This window comes from Corvus hawaiiensis, chromosome Z (genome assembly GCF_020740725.1).
Source record: "Corvus hawaiiensis isolate bCorHaw1 chromosome Z, bCorHaw1.pri.cur, whole genome shotgun sequence".
Taxonomy (NCBI): domain Eukaryota; kingdom Metazoa; phylum Chordata; class Aves; order Passeriformes; family Corvidae; genus Corvus; species Corvus hawaiiensis.
Genome location: NC_063255.1, coordinates 30,376,073 through 30,397,367, shown reverse-complemented (window position 1 = coordinate 30,397,367; position 21,295 = coordinate 30,376,073). Strand labels below are relative to the sequence as shown.

General features: G+C 40.5%; 1 protein-coding gene across 1 annotated transcript in view; it reads right to left on the bottom strand.

Moving 5' to 3' along the window:
* The window catches only part of SHB (SH2 domain containing adaptor protein B), a 60,822-nt gene that overhangs the window by 30,560 nt on the left and 8,967 nt on the right, over window positions 1-21,295 (bottom strand). The window contains exon 2 of the mRNA XM_048291657.1: window positions 14,448-14,565. Within this exon, the coding sequence (XP_048147614.1) occupies window positions 14,448-14,565 (118 nt within the window). The remainder of the gene's footprint in view (window positions 1-14,447; window positions 14,566-21,295) is intronic.

Here is a 21,295-nt window from a genome sequence, read left to right as displayed (position 1 = left end):
TGAAAGCCATCCTAACAACCAAAGTCTAAATGCCTATTTTAAACAATCTAAAACTGTCCCATGTCACGACAGAGAAGTTTGTAGTGAATATGACTGTTTCCTGCAAGTTAGGTCAGTCTCACTGCTCATGACTGCTACTGATGCCCCTCAAGCCCTTGTCAGTGCTCTTCATGAACACAATATCTTACCTTCACAGGAATCACCTTGAGAGCAGAAAGGGGTGGAAGAAGAAACCATTCATAATTTAAATGCCCTTCAACACTCACATAGAAGGAAGACATTTTCTTGCATCATGTCTGCCTGTGAGGGTCTCTGTTTGCTGAAAGCTAACTCAAAAGAATCAAATGAGATAAGCACTGATCAAAAATTTTTTTTTAGTGAGTATAAATATATATATTTATATACTCAGGATGATATTGCAAGGAATAACCAGATGTGAGCAAAAGGGAGTTTATACAGACAAGACAAAATGTTTCCTGATAGCTGGAGGTTTAATTCTATGAGAATTACGCAGAAGAGACTTATCTATTCTGCATGTAACTGACTTTGAGCGCAGACCTACCAGGGATGTGGGAGAGGCCAGAGAAGGGTAAGTAGATAGAGGCCTCACTCCGGACTTCCTCCCTGCTATGCCCTGTGATACAAATAGTGGGAAGAAGTTCCCTACAGGTACAACTTACATGGCACAGTATGGTGGTAGACTTACGTAGCCAGAAGAAATGCTGTATCTGATTTAACAAAGTCAGATGAGATGTATTCTCAGCCAGGTGAGACATGTTATCTTCCTTCAGCCACCGACTAGCATTTGCATTAGAGAGTACAAGGCAGGGAGAAGAACTGATACTTAATAACTCCTAGAATGGATTTATTCCATAGACCTGGTAGCTACGACGTTAAAAGGAACACAGAAGTGTGAACTGTTTTCATCCAGCCTATGAATGACTGTGTTGCTATGATTAAAAAACTGAAAACCAAATGCCAGCTCAAAACATAGCCTGAAACCTCCCTGATGACGAACGCCCATTATTTTATCTTTATTAGTAATTTTTAAAAAGAAAAATGCTAAGAAAACAAAGAGAAGTCAAAGCTTTGGAAGCAGTATCTGATGCATTTACAAGAGCTCTTTCCCTCCTCTCTCCCCAACCAGCATTCCAGGAAGAGCAGGCACTATCAGTACTGCTTCCTCCTTTGGCAGGACTTAAAAGCCACACTGCATCTGCATGCTAAACCATCCGTTTTTTTTCCTGTTCACTGCAAGGAACAGCCACAGTGATTATTTGCCACAGTGATAATTTGCCATTTTGCAACCGGCAAGTTTCAAGAAGCAGAGATCAGCCACCGTGGGTCATCAAACCCTTTTCTGCAATTTTCCCCACTTTTACGTGCTTTCCCCAAGGGAATTGTCGTCCTAGTTGCAATCTTTCTGTTCTGTCATTCACGCTGAGTTCCTGGTATAATCTAGGAACTCTGATCAGCACCTTAGCATGTAATAAAGATGAATCACCACCTCTTGGACATAAAAGCTTTCAGATATAACTCCAAATGCTAACCTCCAATGTAAACTTAAAAGTCCAGCACGGTTCTGCACATGCATACAGTAAGGATCAATAATGTAGACATAAAAAATTGTCTACATTTGCTGTTTAGCCCTGGAGAAAAAAAGGTTTAATTTAGAATTCTACCTTCCCATGATTAGACAAAGAAAGCTGTTCAGTTGTCATTACATGCAATCACAGATTTTACTCATCACAATCCAAGGCCTTGCATGCATTAAATGACAGCTGACAGCACAGAAAGAGTGGCAGGGATATGAACACTGAAATTACTGGGAAAATATTTCAACTCATCCTCTTTGGCCTATGACCTCTTTACTCATTGCATCAAGTAGGTCAGCAAATGATGGAAAGAGAAATGTGTCTAGTATTTGTAGGATTTCAATAGTCTGCACTGAGCTGTGCAGCTGCCAATATTCAGCAGCCCGTGTTTGCAGATTTATCTGTAGTTACTATACTACTCAGGTAAACCCTGACTGGATGTCCATTCTCCGTTAAAAGCCCAATTGCAGAGTAATCTGTCAGTTACAGGGTGTTGGGTTTTCCCCTGGGACAAGACTTATATAACAGTACAGAACACAAAGCAGTGTTTGAATGTATGCAGTATACAGTCTATCACATCATCACTCAAGAGCATTTGTGCTTACACAGATATGTAACAACAGCAAATAAATCTGGTTAGCACTCAGCACAGATCATTAGGAACAGGTGCTTTAAGAAAGCAAATATCAGTCATGTGCAAACATTGCAAAACAGTACTTTTTTCACCTCTTGCAATGGAAACACCACAAATCCAGAAGAGCAATATTTGGTATTTCCCACTTAGATCAATGTCATATTACAAAAATTCATTGCAATCATGATCCTGATGCATACAACTGAGTCAACACTTTCTGGTAGTTTTTCCAGTTACACTCTTATATTCCAATATGCATCTCTAAACCACTAACCACTGTGCATGTAAATGTTTACAATGGACAAAACCACACCCATGGAGACAATTGTTGAAGTCTGTATTTTTTGCTGGGTTTTTTGTTATTTAAGAGAAGGATACAGAAAGATCCTTTAAAAAATGGTTAGGAGAGGCTGTCTTTTGGTACGCTCTATATTCTACCAAGTTCTCAGTGACGATGCATCTCACAGCCAAAGGAAAGTATGTGCTACTCAGCAAAAATACCATACAAAATCAAGGGTACATATGAAAGATGGCACCTTTTTTTTAACTTCATCTCACTCTTCCCTTTCTATTTCAACTGAGGCATCAGCACAGACACCTAGACAATCTCAGGCTGCATTAGAGCCATAAATGCTGCTGCAGGACTTGCTTAGGAAAAGATCACACTTTTCTGTCTTGTAGCCCATCCCAGACAAGTGCAGCTGTTGTTAGATTGCACAAAAGACAAGAGCCAGAACAGAACAAAATGCATTGCTTCGTCACAGGGAATTTCAAGTTATTCACTCCACAGAAAATGAATGCAGAACTGAAAGCAAGCCAAGTTCCTTCCGGCAAGTCTAATTTCCCCCAGGTTTACCTGTGTTTCTCTTAATTGTTACTGTAACCTGCAACAGCATTGGCTTTGCATGCCTACATCCTGCTCCATAAAAACAAGATGTATGTGGACTCTCCCACCTTAGGGCACCAACACATGAAGCTGAACAACGCACAGCCTTGTTCAAACCCAGATGAAGACTGAATATTCCCATTTTCTATCTGCACATCAATATTATTCAACAAATTTAGTCAGAGTAGCACAACACAGTCCATCAGCAAGCAGAAACACACTGAAGGCTTCCTAGGTCTATACCCGACTAGGGATAACAGAAATTAATGCACATATCAGCATGCCAACAGACACCAAAACCAGATGAGGCTTACCTGACCCCAGCCAGAAAGAACAGGCTGCTCCTGCAGACAATTGCCTCTAATCATTTTAGCAGCCAGAATGGTAATGAACAGCTGAGTTTGCATAGATATTTGAGCTCCTCCAAAGGAGCACTTTCAAGCAGAGATCTTCATAGCCAGAAATCTGGCTGTATGAAGCTGTATGTTTTTGCCAACCTACATAAAATGAACAGAGTGCAAAAGCTGTGTTTCTCACCACCCACTGAAGTTTTAAGTTCATTTTATGACGCTGCTGTGACACCACATTAAACTGTTGGTAAACTGATGTGGCAAGAAGTTCAGATTCTGTGGCAAAAGAAGTTACAGAACTAACTGGTTGAATCTTCAACTCTTGTTTATTTTTAAGGATAGGAAAACATTCACTTTGTTTGGGTTCCCAAACTGAAAAAGGCACAAGAGAAACTGTAGCTACTACATTACAGAGGATGTCAGAAACAGACTTCATTTACTGAAGATTTCACTCATATTTTGCCACTAGGGACTTTCAGAGTCTGGATGCAAAACCAGCAGGCAAAAATTTTATTCATTTACCAGCAAGCTAAGCACAGCAAAGATGACAAAATATCGGAGCTGAAAAGGTTTATTGTTCCTTCAAAGAACTACTCTGTTTTACCATAGGCTTAACTAATACTACCTGTACCAGCTTTTCTGAGCTTGCTTAACTCTTCTGTACAGTGCAGATAAAAAACCCAAAGTGATTTGAGCAACTGAGAATATAATACAAAAGAATGATTGAGAAAGTTCTTCTGAGAAAAAAATCCTCACTAGTTTAGGGGGAAAAAAAGGACCCCCAAGCAGGACTTTCAAGTTGAGCACAGCTAGCTAGGGAAAGGGTAGAAATTCCTTCTGACTTACAGCACATGTAATGCCCACTAGTTTTCTTAAAAAAAAAAAAAAAAAAAAATCCAGGTTCAGCTAGAAATATCTATTCCCAGGATTGTCACCCTGACACTAGCTTGTTTATTAAAAGGCTGTTCTTAAGCATTTTCAAATTTCCTTTGGCTAAAAGCCTCTTTGCAAAAGAATAAGAGGAAAGAGAAAAAGAAAACATAATTTTGAAGATACATACAAATGTATGTATCTTCAAGGGATACAAGGGGGTTTTTTGTATCACTTTTTGTCCCAAGTGCAAATCTCATTTTTTCTTCTAGTATCACTAGTCCAGCTCCATATAATAAATCCCTGTAAAACTCATGAGCAACAGCCTACATCTCCCATACGCTGCTGATTCTTCATGTAACAAATTCTCTGCATCCTGCTTTTGAGCAATGTTGCAGGACGCAATAGAGCTGGCACCAGAGTTTGAGAAGATTGAGAGCTGAAGTGATAAACTGGCAAGACGTGTCCCTGATGTTCCCCTGCCTAATAAAAAAACACTCCTCCTAGTCAGACCCAAAAAGGAATTTACAGTGTTCCCTTCCTTTGCTATGGCAGACCACAAGGGTATCAGTCACCTATGCTTCCATCACACCTGCACCTGGAAAGCACCCAGAATTCCTGCCAACAGAGACCAGAAGTGCACATACAGGCCGAGTCCAGTCTGGAAGCCCATATGTTTAGCCTCTGCTCCTTCCCCCCCAAGAAGTGATAGTGAACACAGCTGTCAGGAATCATACTCCCTTGCTGCAACAGCATGCTTTCAGCATGGATTCTACCCATCTAGGGTTACCTCCACAAAACTGGAATATTTGTGGATAAGCCCCTGCTCAAGCCACATTTCAGCAGACTGTTTCCTTATGCCTCACAGTCACCTGTCCGGTCTTCCCAGAGATAAAGTTTGAAAGGACCTGTATTGGGAACATACTGTCATGGTGGGAAAGCTGGAAATCAAGTGAGACTAAACAAACGGGTTCCAGCAACCTAGTCTGGGATATGCTGACTCTCACAGCCACTTCTCACTTTCACAAATCAGTTGCAGGATCATAAAATAAGCTAGGTTAAACAAAGTCTCAGGAAGTCTTCTTGTTCAATGTCCTGCTCAAAGCAGGTTTTAGCTATGAGGTCAGACAAGATTACTCAGATTCTGGTTTCTTAGTCCAGTCTTGAAAAATTCCAAGGATGGAGACTACACAATCTCACTAGGCAACCTTCTCCACAACTTGACTGTCCTCATAGTGAGATTATTTTTTACACTGTATTCAATGAACCTCTTACTTCAGTTTATGTTTACTGCCTCTAAGCCTTTCCAGGCACAGAAAGGACAGATGGAACACTGATTAAATCAGAAGGAATTGCAGTCTACAGAGGTCTGCTTACAAGGGAAAATGCAAAATACTTTCATTTTTTTACTTTATCCAATTTAAGGATTTACACAACTCACACAAATCTCTACAGGACAGTCAGAGGATCCCTTAATGGCCATATATCTTCATGTTCAGGCATGTTCTAGCTAAGAGAATCCTTTGCACCAAGATGAAGTACATCTTTTCTATCCCACTAGACAACCAGAGAAGTGAGGCACCTTCAAATTCAACACACCTGGTACTAGAGGGTAGGGGCTGGGGGTAGGAGGGTAGAAGTGAGGGAGATTAAAAGGACTTGATCAGATGAGCAAGACACAAAATGAGGAAACAAGTAGCTCTTTCATCTTGGTAGCCAAAAGAATACCAATGTTCCAGTGAATACTTCACTGAATTCTTTTCACTCTAGAATCTATTCTCTTTTTTGTACTTCTCAAGAGACAGCTGCTGGAGTTCTAAAATTACAGATCCTCTTGGACCACACAGGCCTCAGTGCTACTCAAACTGCTGCCAGAAACATCGCTGTCTTGAAGGGACAAGCAATTCACATCCAATATTAAAAGCACCACCATTCTTAAGAAAAGCAGCCCAAAATGTTGAAACTTATCAGGGGGTGAGGGGGATGGAGTAGAGGGAAGACATGTGATAACTGGCAGGTGAAAACAGACACAGAATCAAAGCAGCATATTAAGAAACACAACTATAACTCCCTATGCCACAGGCAACGCTGCATGTAAAGCACACGTAGGCACCAAGGAAAAAGCACCTGCACACATTACACATTTTGCTTGCATTAGGAAAGCAGACAGATTTTGTCAAACTAACCGTCTTGATCAAAAGTGGCTTGAAACTACTGCTTCTTTGCCAACACAAGTCCTCCAGACTGCAGGCAAGGGTTAAACAGCATTTTGAGATCATTGGTTTCTCCTTCCCAAACATCCAAGCATCCATTCCTTCACTTTGCTTTTTGTGGAAGTACCTAGGCCAGATTCATCAGACAGTGAGCAAGAAAATTGAATGAATGAAGTTACAGTCCTTCAATATGCACCCTTAACTAGTCTACTACAATTCTGATGTACCTTTCCAAAGTTCTGGACATCTTGCTTCCATTATTTTGGGTGTAAAGTTTGTCTTAATGAGAACAAGTGTCAAGAAACTGTGAAAAACTCAATTTATATTCAGGCTTGTGATTCAAGTTCCCCATTTAGTCCATTTCCAGACTACGTCAAATCATAAGAGCAAGATGAAGGTGTTGAAACAGGGAAAAAAACCCACAAACAAAACCAACATTAAATTAAACATGTAGTATTAAACATTAGAGAGAACATTTTAAATCTTTCTACAGGAGGAGACACCTTTAAACATAGAGAAATTGTATTAATTTTATGCACAGCTGCTTTCCAGCCCAGTTATGCACCTAGTTATAGCAATCACAACACACCACAGTCACTCCCAACATAAGAAACTAGGCTCTATCCTTTCTGGGCTTATCTTCTCACAATCATCAATGGGGTACGAAGTGCTCATGAAGACAGGAAGAGAAGTACTGATGATCCTGGCAACTGGACATGCTTCTAAACTGGTACAGTTTCACAGTACATGTGAGATTGATTGCTTTGCTCAGAGAAGGTAAGGACTTGTGCTGAAGCAGATCCAGCACTATTTCAAACATTTCTCAATTCATGCACATTAGACCTAATGCCAATGAAGAACTTCTCTTCTGTAATTGTTCCTAGACAATTTCTTTCCTTTGAATCATTGCCCAATGGAATCTCTGTCCAAATTCCAAATGAAGTAAGAAACAACTTGAAATAGATGCTGAAGACCAAGAGGTTTCTAATTAACACTACCTCTAGCACGCTTTAAAGAAGGAGCACAGCTGTTCAGACCATATGTCCTCACTTCTCACGGGCTGCAGGGAATTTTGCACTACAGGACAGCAGCAGGTGACAGTAAAACTAGCACAATTCTCCAAATAATGGGAATGCTCGGAACACATCAGACATCCCTTCTTTGTCACTTCTAGGAAGAGCTCCTCAAGATTTTCAGTGCTGCTCTATAGGAAACTCCCAACATGTAAACAAAACCATCTTCTTACCAGACACAAGCTTACTTTCGTGTGCTACTGATGTTCTTCAAATCTTACTCAGTGGCTCTCCACATTGCAAATGTTGAGATGAGAGCACATACACATCAAATTTCAAGAGTGAAGAGTTACCTCGCACTTTTCCACACTTTTAAAAGAAGTTCTTTTTCTACTAGAATGACCAGCATGTGGTCTATTCACATCTGGAAACAGGACAATAAACATAGTGCTAGTGAGGAATTCACAATACCACATGAGGTAGATTGACAATGGATCGATTCTCATTTTGGGTTGATTTTCAGTCATGGCTAGCCTATTGTTGGACTCTCAAAGAGAATTAGAATTGAAACACACAAATGTAGGAACAAGAGAAGGAGCTTAAAGCATTTTGAAAACTATGCCAGCTGTTGAGCTTAGTGGACAAACACACTGCCTCTTCTGTGTTCGCTACAGCTGTCTGCCATGTTCAAATATAGTCAGACAGCGAATCTTACACAGAGCCACTACAGTGCTTTGAGATCCGGTTAGCTTGCTAGGCTCAGTGACTTTCAACAGGCCAGAAATATTCTTCCTAAACTTCCCATGCTGTACGTGCTCATCTAGACATACTAACCAAAGCCTTTATCAAAGTAGTTATCATGGCTCTTTTTGTATTGCAGTTTGTAAACTCAGTGCCAACAAGCAACATGCCAGAGGACAGCTGGTAAAGAATTTTACAAGATCTGACTCACCACCAGTGTGCTGTAGTGACTATTCAGATGAAGTTACATGTCTGAACAAAAAAACAGCCTTTCTAGTTACAAGGGAAACTGACACCCAAGACCTTTTGAAGTAGGTGCAGGTTCATGGGAATGCTGTTTTCTCCATACTCCCAGCATTTCTGTGCATGAAGACGGAGCTAATTCTCCCAGCATGTCCATAGGAAGCTCACAGTTAAGGCAGGTGCACTGTTTTTGCTAGGCTGCCTGTCATGCATAAAGAGATTCCAATGTGATGCAGCCACAGACTCTTACCTCAGTCCCTAGAAAGAAGCAGTGAAGTGCAGGAAGGCATTTACTCTTCTAGCACTGTCTGCACCTGGAGAGGAGTCTTAGCTTTTTGCATCCTCAGGGAAAGAAGGCCAAGCACAAAATCTCTAAGTGTGAGCTAGTTAGACTTGCTCACTGCTGTTCTACTGCACAGTCAGGATGATGCATACAGAGACAGGATGATAAATACATAGAAAAAGAAGAAAGGAAGAGGATGCTAATGCTGTGAGCCTATGAACAAAGCTGCGTTTTTTCCTTTGGAATTCTCTCTAATATCCCCTCATTTAATTTTTAAAAAGCTCCTGTTGGCAAAATGCTCACACTCATTAAAGCCCCTCTAGATGAAAACCCTGCCCTTCCTCATCACACATTTCCCTTAGTTTATGTTCACTTCTGCCGGTACTGCAAAGGTGTCATTGCTCAGGTTGATGAACACATTGAACAACACAGGCAAGAAAACAAGTATCTCTGTACCACGATCCTAATGCTCTAGAGCATCCCTAGGAATAGATTCCAGCTCTTCAGGTCCAGTACACAGATCCTTCTGCCATATCATTCACCTAGCCCTGGAGCATGCACACAAATTCAACTATTCAGTTTGAAACTTGAACTCAGCTTTCTATTTATGGCCAGAAGTCTTCTTGTGACTTATTTAGATATTCCAGTCTTCAAGTAGTAGTGGCATCATGCTTCTGTGTTGATTTGGGACTCACCAAATGCACATTGAGTACCTTCCCTGATGTCATGGGTTAGCACATCCCACCTGCAAGATCCAATATGCCCAGCCCCTATGACAAATGTGTGACTAGACTGCTGTGAGAAATGCATCAATAACAAATTTAATTTCTTCTTACTGAAACACCTACTTTGGCTGTCCAAAAAGAGATATTTTATGCCCTGAGTAACCTCTAAAGTTAACCCTGATCAGAACAGAGGCATAGCGTATATCTTACCAATAGAGCTATGACTATTAGCCTTCTTAAGTCTGTACATAACATAGGATTTGTTCCATGAGGATACCACATGGTATGTTACATCTCAGGGAAAGTAACTGTTTTCAGAAATGCTACCCATTTAATTCTTCAGAATTCTGAGACACAAGAGGAGGGTTTTCTCCCTGGCTACCACATCCTTGAGGCAGGTGCATGAACTAGAGGCCAGAACCCCATAATGTCTCTGGCTGATGTCCCTGGCACAGTCCTAGGTCATAAAAGCAAAGGAAAAACATGAGGTACATCAAAACAGCCAGGGCACAGACCTGAGGCATCCCTAGGTCTCCAAGAAATCAAGGCACTGATGCACCACATGCTTAACTCAACTTTCAAATCATTCTCCTAACTCAAGGGCTTAGCCTTCCCTATCTCTCCTTCCCTAACCATTCTAGAGAACAGAAGATACAATTCGTGATCCAGAAAAGATAGAAGTGATTTTGCCAACACACATTTGTCATGGTAGGCATCATATCCCAACAATGTGTTCTACTTCCTCTCTCACCAAACAGCCTCACCTCCCCTGCCCCTTACCCAGCCATTTTTGATGATGTAGTTCCAAATTATTTTGAGACTTAAAATGACCTTAATTTTATTGTTGTTTAAGTAAGCTGAATTTTACCTTATAGTATGTATCATGCTCAGCACCTCACACTCAAGAGATAATAAGCTGTTCTGATCAGGGTAACTTCAGAGCTTACTCAGGGCACAAAATATCTCCTTTTGGAAGCAAGGGGCTCTCTTCAAATCCAAGCACCAAGAAGGATAACAGATGCACTTTATTATCTTGTTCTTGGAGCCAGTATTCCTTATCATACCTTAAAATGACACAGTTCTTTGTGCAACAACTTGCCTGACAGCATATCTCCAAATCTGAATGATGATCCAAAATGCGATCCTTCTCCAAGGGCAAGCTTTAGATGCACTCTATGATGCAGCACACAGAAGGCTGTGGTATAGACAACCTTGATCTGGCATTTGACTGCAAATGTTTGATGCAATCTGAGGACTGGTGTTAATTCCTTCTGAAATGCAGAGATGCCTGGAAGAGCTGTGTCAACACGCACAGCTGTCAGGAGAAAGAGGAAAGGCATGCCTGTAAGGCTATGGCGAGAATAGGGCCTTATGACTTTTAAGGGATTTTAAAGGCAAAAAATTGCACACATTTTCCCGAACCATAGCCATAGTCATATCCATGAACTGAGGAAACCTTTTCTCCTCTCAGGAAAGGTCTTACCACAGAAAAAAAACAGACCCATCTCCAGGATTTGACATTCAGTGCAGGCTGATGGCAGTAAATACTCAGGTGGAACCTAACTTCTCTTCCCCATATATTCCTTGAGAGCAATGCATGACAGAGAAGCCTAGATGCTATGGTCACCAGCAGTCTGACCCGACAGTGTCTCACCATTCACTTCTGTTCAAATGCAGCATCTCCAACCACTGCTTCTCTGGTGAACTCCCTCTCAAGCAAGAACAACCTCCTACATCTGATTCAAACAGTCATGCTTGTTTACAGTATAGGCAAAGCAGCACAGGTTTCTTTCTGTGACAGGCCACATGTCACTGCAGCAGCTACAGGCCGACACCAGGGGAATAGTAAGGTCCACCTACTACTCAGGATCCTGAGAAATCAGCATCTTAGCTACCTCTGTTGGTGTCATGCATGCATGATAGCGGCCAGTCCAGAATCTCACTCCATGCATACTCCAGGATACTTTATGTCAGATATGAAGATCACAGAGAACTTCCTTTATACATATGTAGTTACTCTGCGACATCAAATCTCCAAACAGATCGTGGACAAGGCAAAGATGCAACCACTGTCGCTGTGACTTTGGGTGCACACCCAGCCAAGTTGAGACTCTCACCACACAGCACTTCAGGAACTGGACTGCCAGGGATTCTCTGTGAACCTTTGGCATGGACTTCTTGAAGATAAAACAGACACTTATGAATATCAATACCACAGCAGATGTGTTTGGCTGACAAGAGATGATAGCTTCTTATCAACATGCATTCATTATCAACACACTCTACCTTAGCCTCAGGTCAAGTCTTTCTCTGAGAAGTCTTTCCAAACCTTGTCACAGAGGTTGCTATTTTTCAGTCATCACGACTACAAATCTGGGGAGACAGTATTTTTGGGGGGCACTATCAGCAGAAGACACTTCAATCCTGACTTAACCCAATTCTAACCACAGACAACATGAAAACAGATAGACCATTTAATAATTAATTGAAATAAATCAACTCAGGGACTCCCTTTTTTTTTAAACTAAACATCAGCTCAGAACAAGTTGCCTGACAACTGCAAAAACACAGAACTTTTAGGGAGAAAGGACAAGCTCTGAATAAAAATATTAGTTATTTCAGACACCATGCATTTCTAAGCATACTTTCTCATATTGAAATCATAGGGTCTTATTTCATATGGACACCTGCTTTTGTCTAATCCTCCACTAACTGAAGGAGCATGTAGTATGCACAAAAGTTTCAGGGTCCTATTTCAACTACCCTTACACTGTGTTCCCAGAGTACAAGAGTTAGGGTACAGCAGTAAACACAGAATAAGTGATAAAAGGCTGTTTTATTTTCTGGCTCTCCTACAGTGCATTCCACTGGAGTATGCAAATTCCCTCTCTTTAGGATTAAGCCATGTTAAATGCAATCAGTAGGACTTAATCAGATTAGTCAGGCTAAACAGCCATCTCATGTGCTTCTATTCATCAGCCAACAAAACTAACAAACACAAAAAAGCAGTAAATATTTTGAGGCAAGTCAACCTTCAGTCAAAAGGTCTTCTTCAGAAGCAGCAGGTAGATAATAGAACTCATTCAGTAAATACAAACGGAACCTTTAAAAACTCTCCAACAAGATGCCTTTGGATTTTCATTTATCAAGTAAAGTGCAAAGGCAACACCTGAGCAATAAAAAAATCCCCACACATAAAACTACATGCTTGCATATACTCAACATAACCTGATGTCATGGAGGTTTATGGGGAGACCTTCTCTAACCACATTAGGACAAGATAGCTGGAAACTAAATACCTGGATCTCAAAACACTAAACATCTTCACAGGTATATCAACCATCTTCTATTAGCTCAGTCACATGCATATTCAGAACACTTACTCTATCACTATAATCAATTAAACCCTATTTTCAAAAGTGCCTTTATAAAGCATCTTTGAGAGCTCCTCATGTTTCCTTTATAATAACATGGAGCAGATATAACAACTTACCAGTTGCACCAAGCACCAGTTAGGCAAACGGGTATCTTATAACTGCAATGGCTCACAAACCTACTGTCCCATACTGCAGCTAAGCCATCCAGTATTATCCACTAAATCATCTCATTTGTTATGGCTAATCTGGAAACGGAGAAAGAACAAACTCCAGTCCTAAATGCAGGAAGAAACAAGCCAATGCAATATAAACTTCATAGTTGAAATTACAAATGCTCATCACTGCTGTATAAAGAGCAAGAAATTATTTGGACTAATTTGTTTTTCTGACTAATTCCTCAACTTAAAATGAACAGATTTACACTAATGAGAAATAAAAACTCCCAGCCCTTCCAGAAGGTACTGAAAACTTCCCAAGAACAGTTTCCATGTAATTTCCCGTGTCTCTCTTCAGAAAAGCTTTAAGAGAAGAAAAATAGGAACACTTGCATGAAAAAAGGATCTTTGCATCCAACAGCCTCATCTTCCCCCACTGACTAATCTTTCCTGAGGGCCCAAAACAGGAACTGGCAATACAAAATGAAAGCATACAATCAACTTAACTGGGCACAAGAATGACTTTTACCCCAAAATGAGAAAAAGAGGACCTGCTGTACAAATCCAAGAAATGTACAATTAATCTGCACAAGATGTGTGTTGACTGGTCAAATCGTCACAAATTAAAAAATATATGGCCCCATACCTCAGAACATTTTACAGACTACACAGCCAGCAAGTAGGATATTGATCCCGATAAGGAAAATACATGGAAAATAGAGTTGCATAATGCCAGTAAAAGGAATTCAAATAGTCCAAAGGCATACAACAATGTCACCACTAACCACTTCCCTACATGACAGAAAAGGAAGGACACTACCCAGAAGAGCAGTTAAAGGCTCACAGGCATCCTATAGTGTCTCATTTTAATTATTGGTAAAAAAACATCAGAGAAGCAAGGAAGGAAATAAGGAAGCTACAGAAAGATGTAGCTCTGCAGCCCTCCTGACACCAAGAAGTCTAAATGTGATTGAGGAAAAAGTCCATAAGCAAATTGATCAACTGTTTTTTAGTGAAATAACACAATGTCATGCTTTGGCCATCCCTACCACATACACAGACAACAGCCTTCACACTGCCGAGATGAGCAATGCACACTCCAACTACCATGACTGACTTTTTTCATCTTATCACATGACAGTGAAAAACATCTATATTTAAAAGTGAGGAACAGAGCAGTATTTTTAGGTATAAAGCACATGCAGGAAAATGTAATGCTTCCACAGCATTTGCTGTTGCCTACCTAAGCATCTTCAGAAACACGGTTTTCCATGCCAGAGACATTTCTGGTTCATAGCAGCTATAATATACATGTGAAATGCCATACAACTGGAGCTCACACGTGCAACCATCTTTTCTTACCAGCCATTATTCTCTGGGCTTCATACGGTTCCATATAGCCAGTGTTCTCCCCTTTTCCCATTCTGTTCAACTCACTTTTGGCATCAAATGGATCCGAGTAGTCATCAGCTATCAATACCTGAAAGACAGGAAAGTAACTGTTACTGGAGTCTCCACTCAGATATGCAAAGCAGAAGGCAATGACATCCTATCAGCAAATAAAACCAGCTTCACATGGCTGCATCCTATGCCGTCTTCAAAGCACAGTCTCGGTTCAGAGGACAAATACACAATTGCCACAGATCAGATACTAAACGGCACTGAAAGAGAAATGTGCTCCTATTTATACCGGAAACCTCACAAGGGCAGACTCCATGTCAAAAAGATTTCTGACTAGCACAAGCAATGGAATAATTGGGATGGACAAATTAGAAAGAGCCAACCAGTCAGCAAATTCAATCCAGTGCAAATCTTACCAGAGAAGTCTTCTAATAGTCAGAAAAAAAAAAAAAGCACACTTTCCCTTGCACATACTCATCTCCTCTGCTTTTAAGGTTTATCAGCTACAACTGAAAATATTGCTAGAAACTTTAAAAATAAATATTCTAAGGCTACTCTTTTCACTGCATTAATAGGAAGCCTTATAATTTTAAGTCTCACCTGAAAAAAAAACAAGACACAAAAACTTTTTGATTAAGCTTAGATCTTCATGCCATTCTTTCTCTCAAAGGAACATTATATTTACTTATATTTTGTGAGGTGAGACAAAAGGCAGAAAAAAGAAATTATCTGTCAGAATATGTTTTCTTCTTCCACTAGGAGACTAAAAAAATCTGAAGGTTAGAAAATCTCACACTTGACTTTACATTGCTATGCTCTCCTGACCGCTGCAAAACCATTGCATGCTGTGTAGATCCCAATTAAAGTCACAGGAACCATTTCTCCCTATAATTGAAGGGGTAGAGCTAATCTTTGTTTCTGGGATGTCACAAGGAAACTGGGGCAAAGGCAAAAATACTCATATGAGAATTATTGCAGAGCACAGAGATGTAATGTACAGCAGGCAAGAATCTGAAGCAAACAAAGCAGACCGAGGCAGGCTTCAGCACCAGAATTGCCACAAAATCATAAATTATTCAGGTGGGAAAGAACCACAAGAGATCACCCTGTCCAACTCACCACTCAAAGCAGGGCAAGCCTAAAGGGTTCTGCCCTGAAGGCTTACTCTATTTAAGAGGGGTTTTTCAGCTGCGTTACTTTACATTTTTAAGACCAGCACTAGTAAGACTTACAGCACAGTGCTATTCCAACAGCTTCAATCTTTTCAACAAAGAACCAGGAGTACACTGCCAGCCAAGAGACTGAAGCTGCATCTGCTTCTGTCTCCTGCTGCCAGCTTACCCCACCAGACAGAGAAGAAAAACAGGACACACAAGTATTCACAGATCAAACACCTGCACAAGTGCCACGGAATAAATGAACACTGTGTTAGGAAAGGCAGAGATCTCCCTTAAGATTAGGAAACAAAACATCTAACACACTTCAGAGTCATTACTCAGGCCCTGTAACACTGGCACATTGCAATTTTATACTACTTATTTGGCTTATTTTACTACCAAGACTGATGTTTTAATTATATTTTTTGTATTTTCCTCCCCTCCGAGTTTAAATTGACTGGAAGCTTGTTCTGGACCATAAATCACCAGACTGACATGGATCATAGAAAGAGGAAAACATAATTCTTTCTTTCACTTGGTGTTCAAAATTACTCCCTCATTATTTCGAAAAACAGTTAACACAAAGGGAAAAAGTCCCCTCCCCCCGGTCTGGCAACGTATGCCCAAGCAGCAAATCAAGTGACAGCAGCTGCACACACTTGAGACAAAGACGACAATGTGTATCATGCAGCAGTAATTTCTTCTAGTCACAAGGGCAGATTTATTTCCAGAAGTGGTGCAGTTGAAATGCCATCCATGTTGTCTCCTGATCTGATCCTGTCAAGAGCTGCTGGGTGGTAGCATGTGCTCTGTGGTGCTCTCCTTTGCAAACGTTGACACATAATGCTTGCCAATCCTTAGCATAACTGTACTAGAAACAGAAAGCAGACTTATCACAGCTATTTGACATTTCTTCTCCATTTGACCAAAGTATACTTGGTGGAAAATTATACATAAAAGATGCTGTCAAACAAGACCGCCCCCCAAAAAAGCCACCCAAAAACTCCAACTTAAACAACTCTCTCCCACAGCAAATCCCAAACCCACTTTTCAGCACTCAAGTCAGGCAGAAAGGACAGTCTGCTCCACCTTTCCTGGAACTGTGTATCTCATTACAAGCGGATTTACAGTGCTGAGTTGTCAGAGGACTCCCCAGCTGAGTGTTACTGTTTCCATATATACTAAAATTCAGTAATTTTCAGCCTAGATGTAGCGGCTGGCCAGTGGCAGAATTTGATTTCTTCTATACTTGCTAACAGCTATACATTCTCCACTAGAAAGTCTCAAGCATTTCTACTTCTTTCAAAACAAACCCAAGGCTTGACAACCCCAAATGAGCATGATTGCTAGTTCTATTATAACATACTTACTGTAAATGTCTGAACTCTTTCGGCAATCCTATTTCAGAGGATTATTTCTCCTGTTTTCAGAGATCTCAACCAGAAAAAGAGCTCCTACTCTGCAAGTCTTTTTGCCATCTCCACAAAAATTGCTTTTACCTTAATGAGCTCACCTTCTAAGCTTCTATGCAGTAGGTCAGACAAAAAACAGAAAACAAAAGCTTCTGATGAAATAGATGGTACTGTGTACATGAATTTTCTAGTCATGTACCAATAAACAAAAACACTTGTTTCATGATAGATGTCATTAATACACTGTCCTCATACCCCTTCATGCTATCCTCAGAAAGCAAAAGCTTGCCAATATTACACGAGTTCTCTTCACTGATATCACAGGTACATGCCTTGTATGTGTAGCAGGGTTCTGCAAATCATGATCTTAATCACCTCAATGCCACACAGGGAAGATGCACTGTGAGAACACCATGCTGTCACCTCTTCTCCACAGGCATGTAGGAGCAGGTCCTTCTGTATGATAATCAAAGTGCCCTTGTGTTCACCAGAGCTCGTTAGCTTTCCAGAAATGGTGTGCATTTTGTTTGTTTATATTTCTCCCAACAATCTTTCAGCCTCTGCCCAGCAAACTGGTCTCAGTCAGCCATTTGTTTTCTACAGTCCAGGGGCCAAGGCCAGCGCAGGAGATCCCAGGTTAGGGCCTGCATGCAGTGCCCCTTCCACACCTTTGATTTAGTGTACTTCAAGGCAAATGGCTAAACTCATTCAAATGGTCTACAAATTGATCTTTCATGTTACTGACTGAGAAATACTGGACAGAAAGTAGAAGATAATGGATGGCACCCATTGTCTACCAATGCATCCTTCCTAAAAGTCTCAGCTAGTCAGATTATCCAGGATCTAATGCTGTACTTGCCACATCTACCCTGGACACAATAAGAGGAATTGCAACATGTTGAAGTATTGTAAGCACAGCTAAGGACAGCATTCATACACAAAATCTGACCTTTGGAGCGGGACACATTTAACTTGGCTCCCTGCTCTGCCAAGTCCTGCCTCCTTCCTCATGAGTCCTATCTGTCAAAATGAAAACACGGCAATCAGGAATGCCCAGAAGGCAGTCATTCAGATTTCAAATTAATGTCTAAATCAGCTGCATTTGTAAGGGTTATTGTCAAAGACCTGTGGCTTATCTCTTAACAGAATGCAAGACCTACATTCTGAGAGTGGACTGTGAGCTCCTACAAGTACTGACTCCTGTTCTACACAAGCCTGTTCTATAGCATCCCATACATATATTATACTATTTTCTATTTTAATACGTGTAATACGTAGTAGTAGTAGTTTGAGGCATCAGTAATATCAAGCAAAAGAAACTCAAACACATAAATAGAAGTGCAGTGACCAAAAGAAGTCAATAAGGATTTAGAGAACACTCATAGGGGCTCTTCCTAGCAGGTTGCCAGTTAGAAGTCACAGAAAAAGAGTACAGCTCAGTTATCAAAAAAGTTGACAAATTAAACACCATAACTCTAGCTAAAGAGTTAATCAGCAGATACAAGATCAAAATACAAATAATCACTCCACCCCCCAGAAAATTAAATACAAGCTGAGATCGTGGTTGGTTTATCCCTCTATTATATATTAACTAAGTTGTAAGCTTCACTGTTGAAGCATAGTCTTTGTTCTTCTACAGTCTTTAAAAAACAGTCTGACAAATATTATCATATTAAATACAAGTTTAAATGGGTATTTACATATACAAAAGCATTATTTGCATAAGCAGGCACAGGAAGAAACCAAAGAACACACCTAAATGCATAATTTCACAGGTATCTCTCTCTGACTAAACCCAACATTTTAAAGGGAATGAAAAAGAAGGAAACAAATGAGAACCTACCGCACTGAAAAAGTAGGTATAATCCCTTTTTTTAATTGAAAGGAAATGCAGAAGATCAAGCTATCTTTAAAGCAGCAACATCAGCACAGAACTGTTAGCTACTTCACTAATTTAGCAGCTGTTGTGATTAAGGACACACTATTCTAGAAGAATCCAAGAGGAATTATGATAAACAGCATGTAGCAAAAAATCTAAAAGACCTCTCCTGCCCACCAGGCCTTTGAGGAATTTATTAGGGGGGACTTTTTGGTAAAGATTTATTATTATTAAATAATATATATTATTATATTATCAATATTTAGATCACAGAATGGTTTGGGTTGGAAGGGACCTTGCCAACCACCTTGCCATGGGTAGCCACATACTTAAGTAACTATATAAAGGCAGACCATATATTCCTCTTTCAACTTTTGTGAGTTGCAATTAAGTCCACCAATACCACAGATGAGAGCATGTGTCTGTCACCAGAGATACAGAATGCAAGGGCACTTAGCAACCATGAATATGTTTCTGAGAACAATGTAATGAAAATTCTTCATAATCTCTGAGAATTTGTATTCACAAAAGACCAGTCATTAGCTACAGTAGACGTCACTCTATATTATCACAGAATGGCCTGCTTTGGAAAGGACCTTGAAGATCATCTCGTTCCAACACCCCTGCCATAGGCAGGGACGCCTTCACCTCAGAGCCCCATCCAACCTGGCACTTCCAGCGACGGGGTATCCACAGCTTCTTTGGGAAAGCTGTGCCAGTGCCTCACCACCCTTACAGAAAAGAGCTTCTTCCTAAAATCTAATGTAAATCTACTCTCTGTGTGAAGCCATTCCCTCTTGCCCTGTCACTACATGCCCTTGTAAAAAGTCCCTTTCCATTTTTCTTGCAGGCTCCCTTCAGGTACTGGAAGGCTCCATTTAGGTGACCCCAAAACCTCCTCTTCTCCAAGCTGAACAATCCTAGTTCTCTCAGCCTTTCCTCATACAAGAGGTGCTCTATCCATCTGATCATCATGGTGTCCAACAATGATTAACAATATTACATGGGGGGGGGGGGATGTTATTTTGTTTGGTTGCTCTTGCGTTGCATTGGTTGGGGGGTTTTTGTGGGGGTATATTTGGGGTTTTTTTTACAACAACCACATAAAATTTTTGGCAAATGCCAAATTTCTCTCTTTGCCCCCAAGAAGCCTCCAGGTCTCCCATCCCAAACATGCCCTAAGCAGATGTTTCCCTAAAAATAATATTTTCTTGTAATATTCAGGCAACTACACATCAGAAACATCTCTAATATTGAATCCTGGACAAAGCTCAGCCTGCATACAGCAGGACTGTGAAGTTTAGTCTTGATTTATTTTCCATATTAATAAAGACTTCCACTTAAATTTTCTTCCATGAAGCACTGAATTCAGGAACCTGTTGGATAATCCTCCCTGTAGCCTAAGTACCACTTTTTAGTCAAAATAAATTTCACAGTCTTGGAAAACTTGCTAATAGAGTGATCTGTGCATGGTCAGATTCCCGAAAGAATCAGGAAAAATAAATCAAAGATTTTTAATATCTTGCTAACAAGTCAGAAATTTAGGGTATGATTCCAGGGAACTAGTCTACAGACAAAGTGTGCATAGAGCCTTTCCTTCTAGTCCCAAATTTGAGGATTGGAAAGACCAGCACTAGCTCTGCCCCTGGAAGGAATCACAGGCCTCATTCACAGTGGTGACTTCCAGAGACTGACACATCTCTCCTAAAAGATAATTGAAACACAATTTAGGAAATGTATCGCCTAAATTTCTCAGAGAGTTGTGAGCTGTTTTCCTCAGTGAGGTGCTGGGGAAAAAAACACAAAACAGTATTTAATTACAGGATTTCAAGAACTACTCCCCTACACACAAGGTTTAGTACTCAGTGAAGGTGAATTGCTCTTCAGTTTTTACAAGTCCGCACACCCACAGGGACAGAACTGAACTGCTAACAAGCTGATACAAATAACAGTTCTTGCCTTCTTGCCCCTTGATTTCTCTCCTATATTCCCAGGCAGAAACTGGGGTCCCCTGCTATCCCACGTGTCACTGCTTCACATCGGGCAATGCAGACCACTCTTCACACAGGGCAGGCAATGCAGCACTTCCAGCTCCTGCCCAAAGTTAAAAATGCAGTTCTACCCGCTTTCCTCTCAGTAAGAAACAGGTGCTTCCTTGACCCATCTACTCAACTATTTTAAATTTGAAAATACACCTTCAAGGATTTTTCAGTAGATCCAAGAGTTACTGAAGGAAGGATGGACAGAACAATCACCAGCTATTGTTCCCTTTGGAAAACAAAGTTTAAAAAAAAAAAAAAAAAAGTTTAAAAAAAATCATATCCCATGTACTGTCATTAGCAGAATACGTTTTGTAAAACA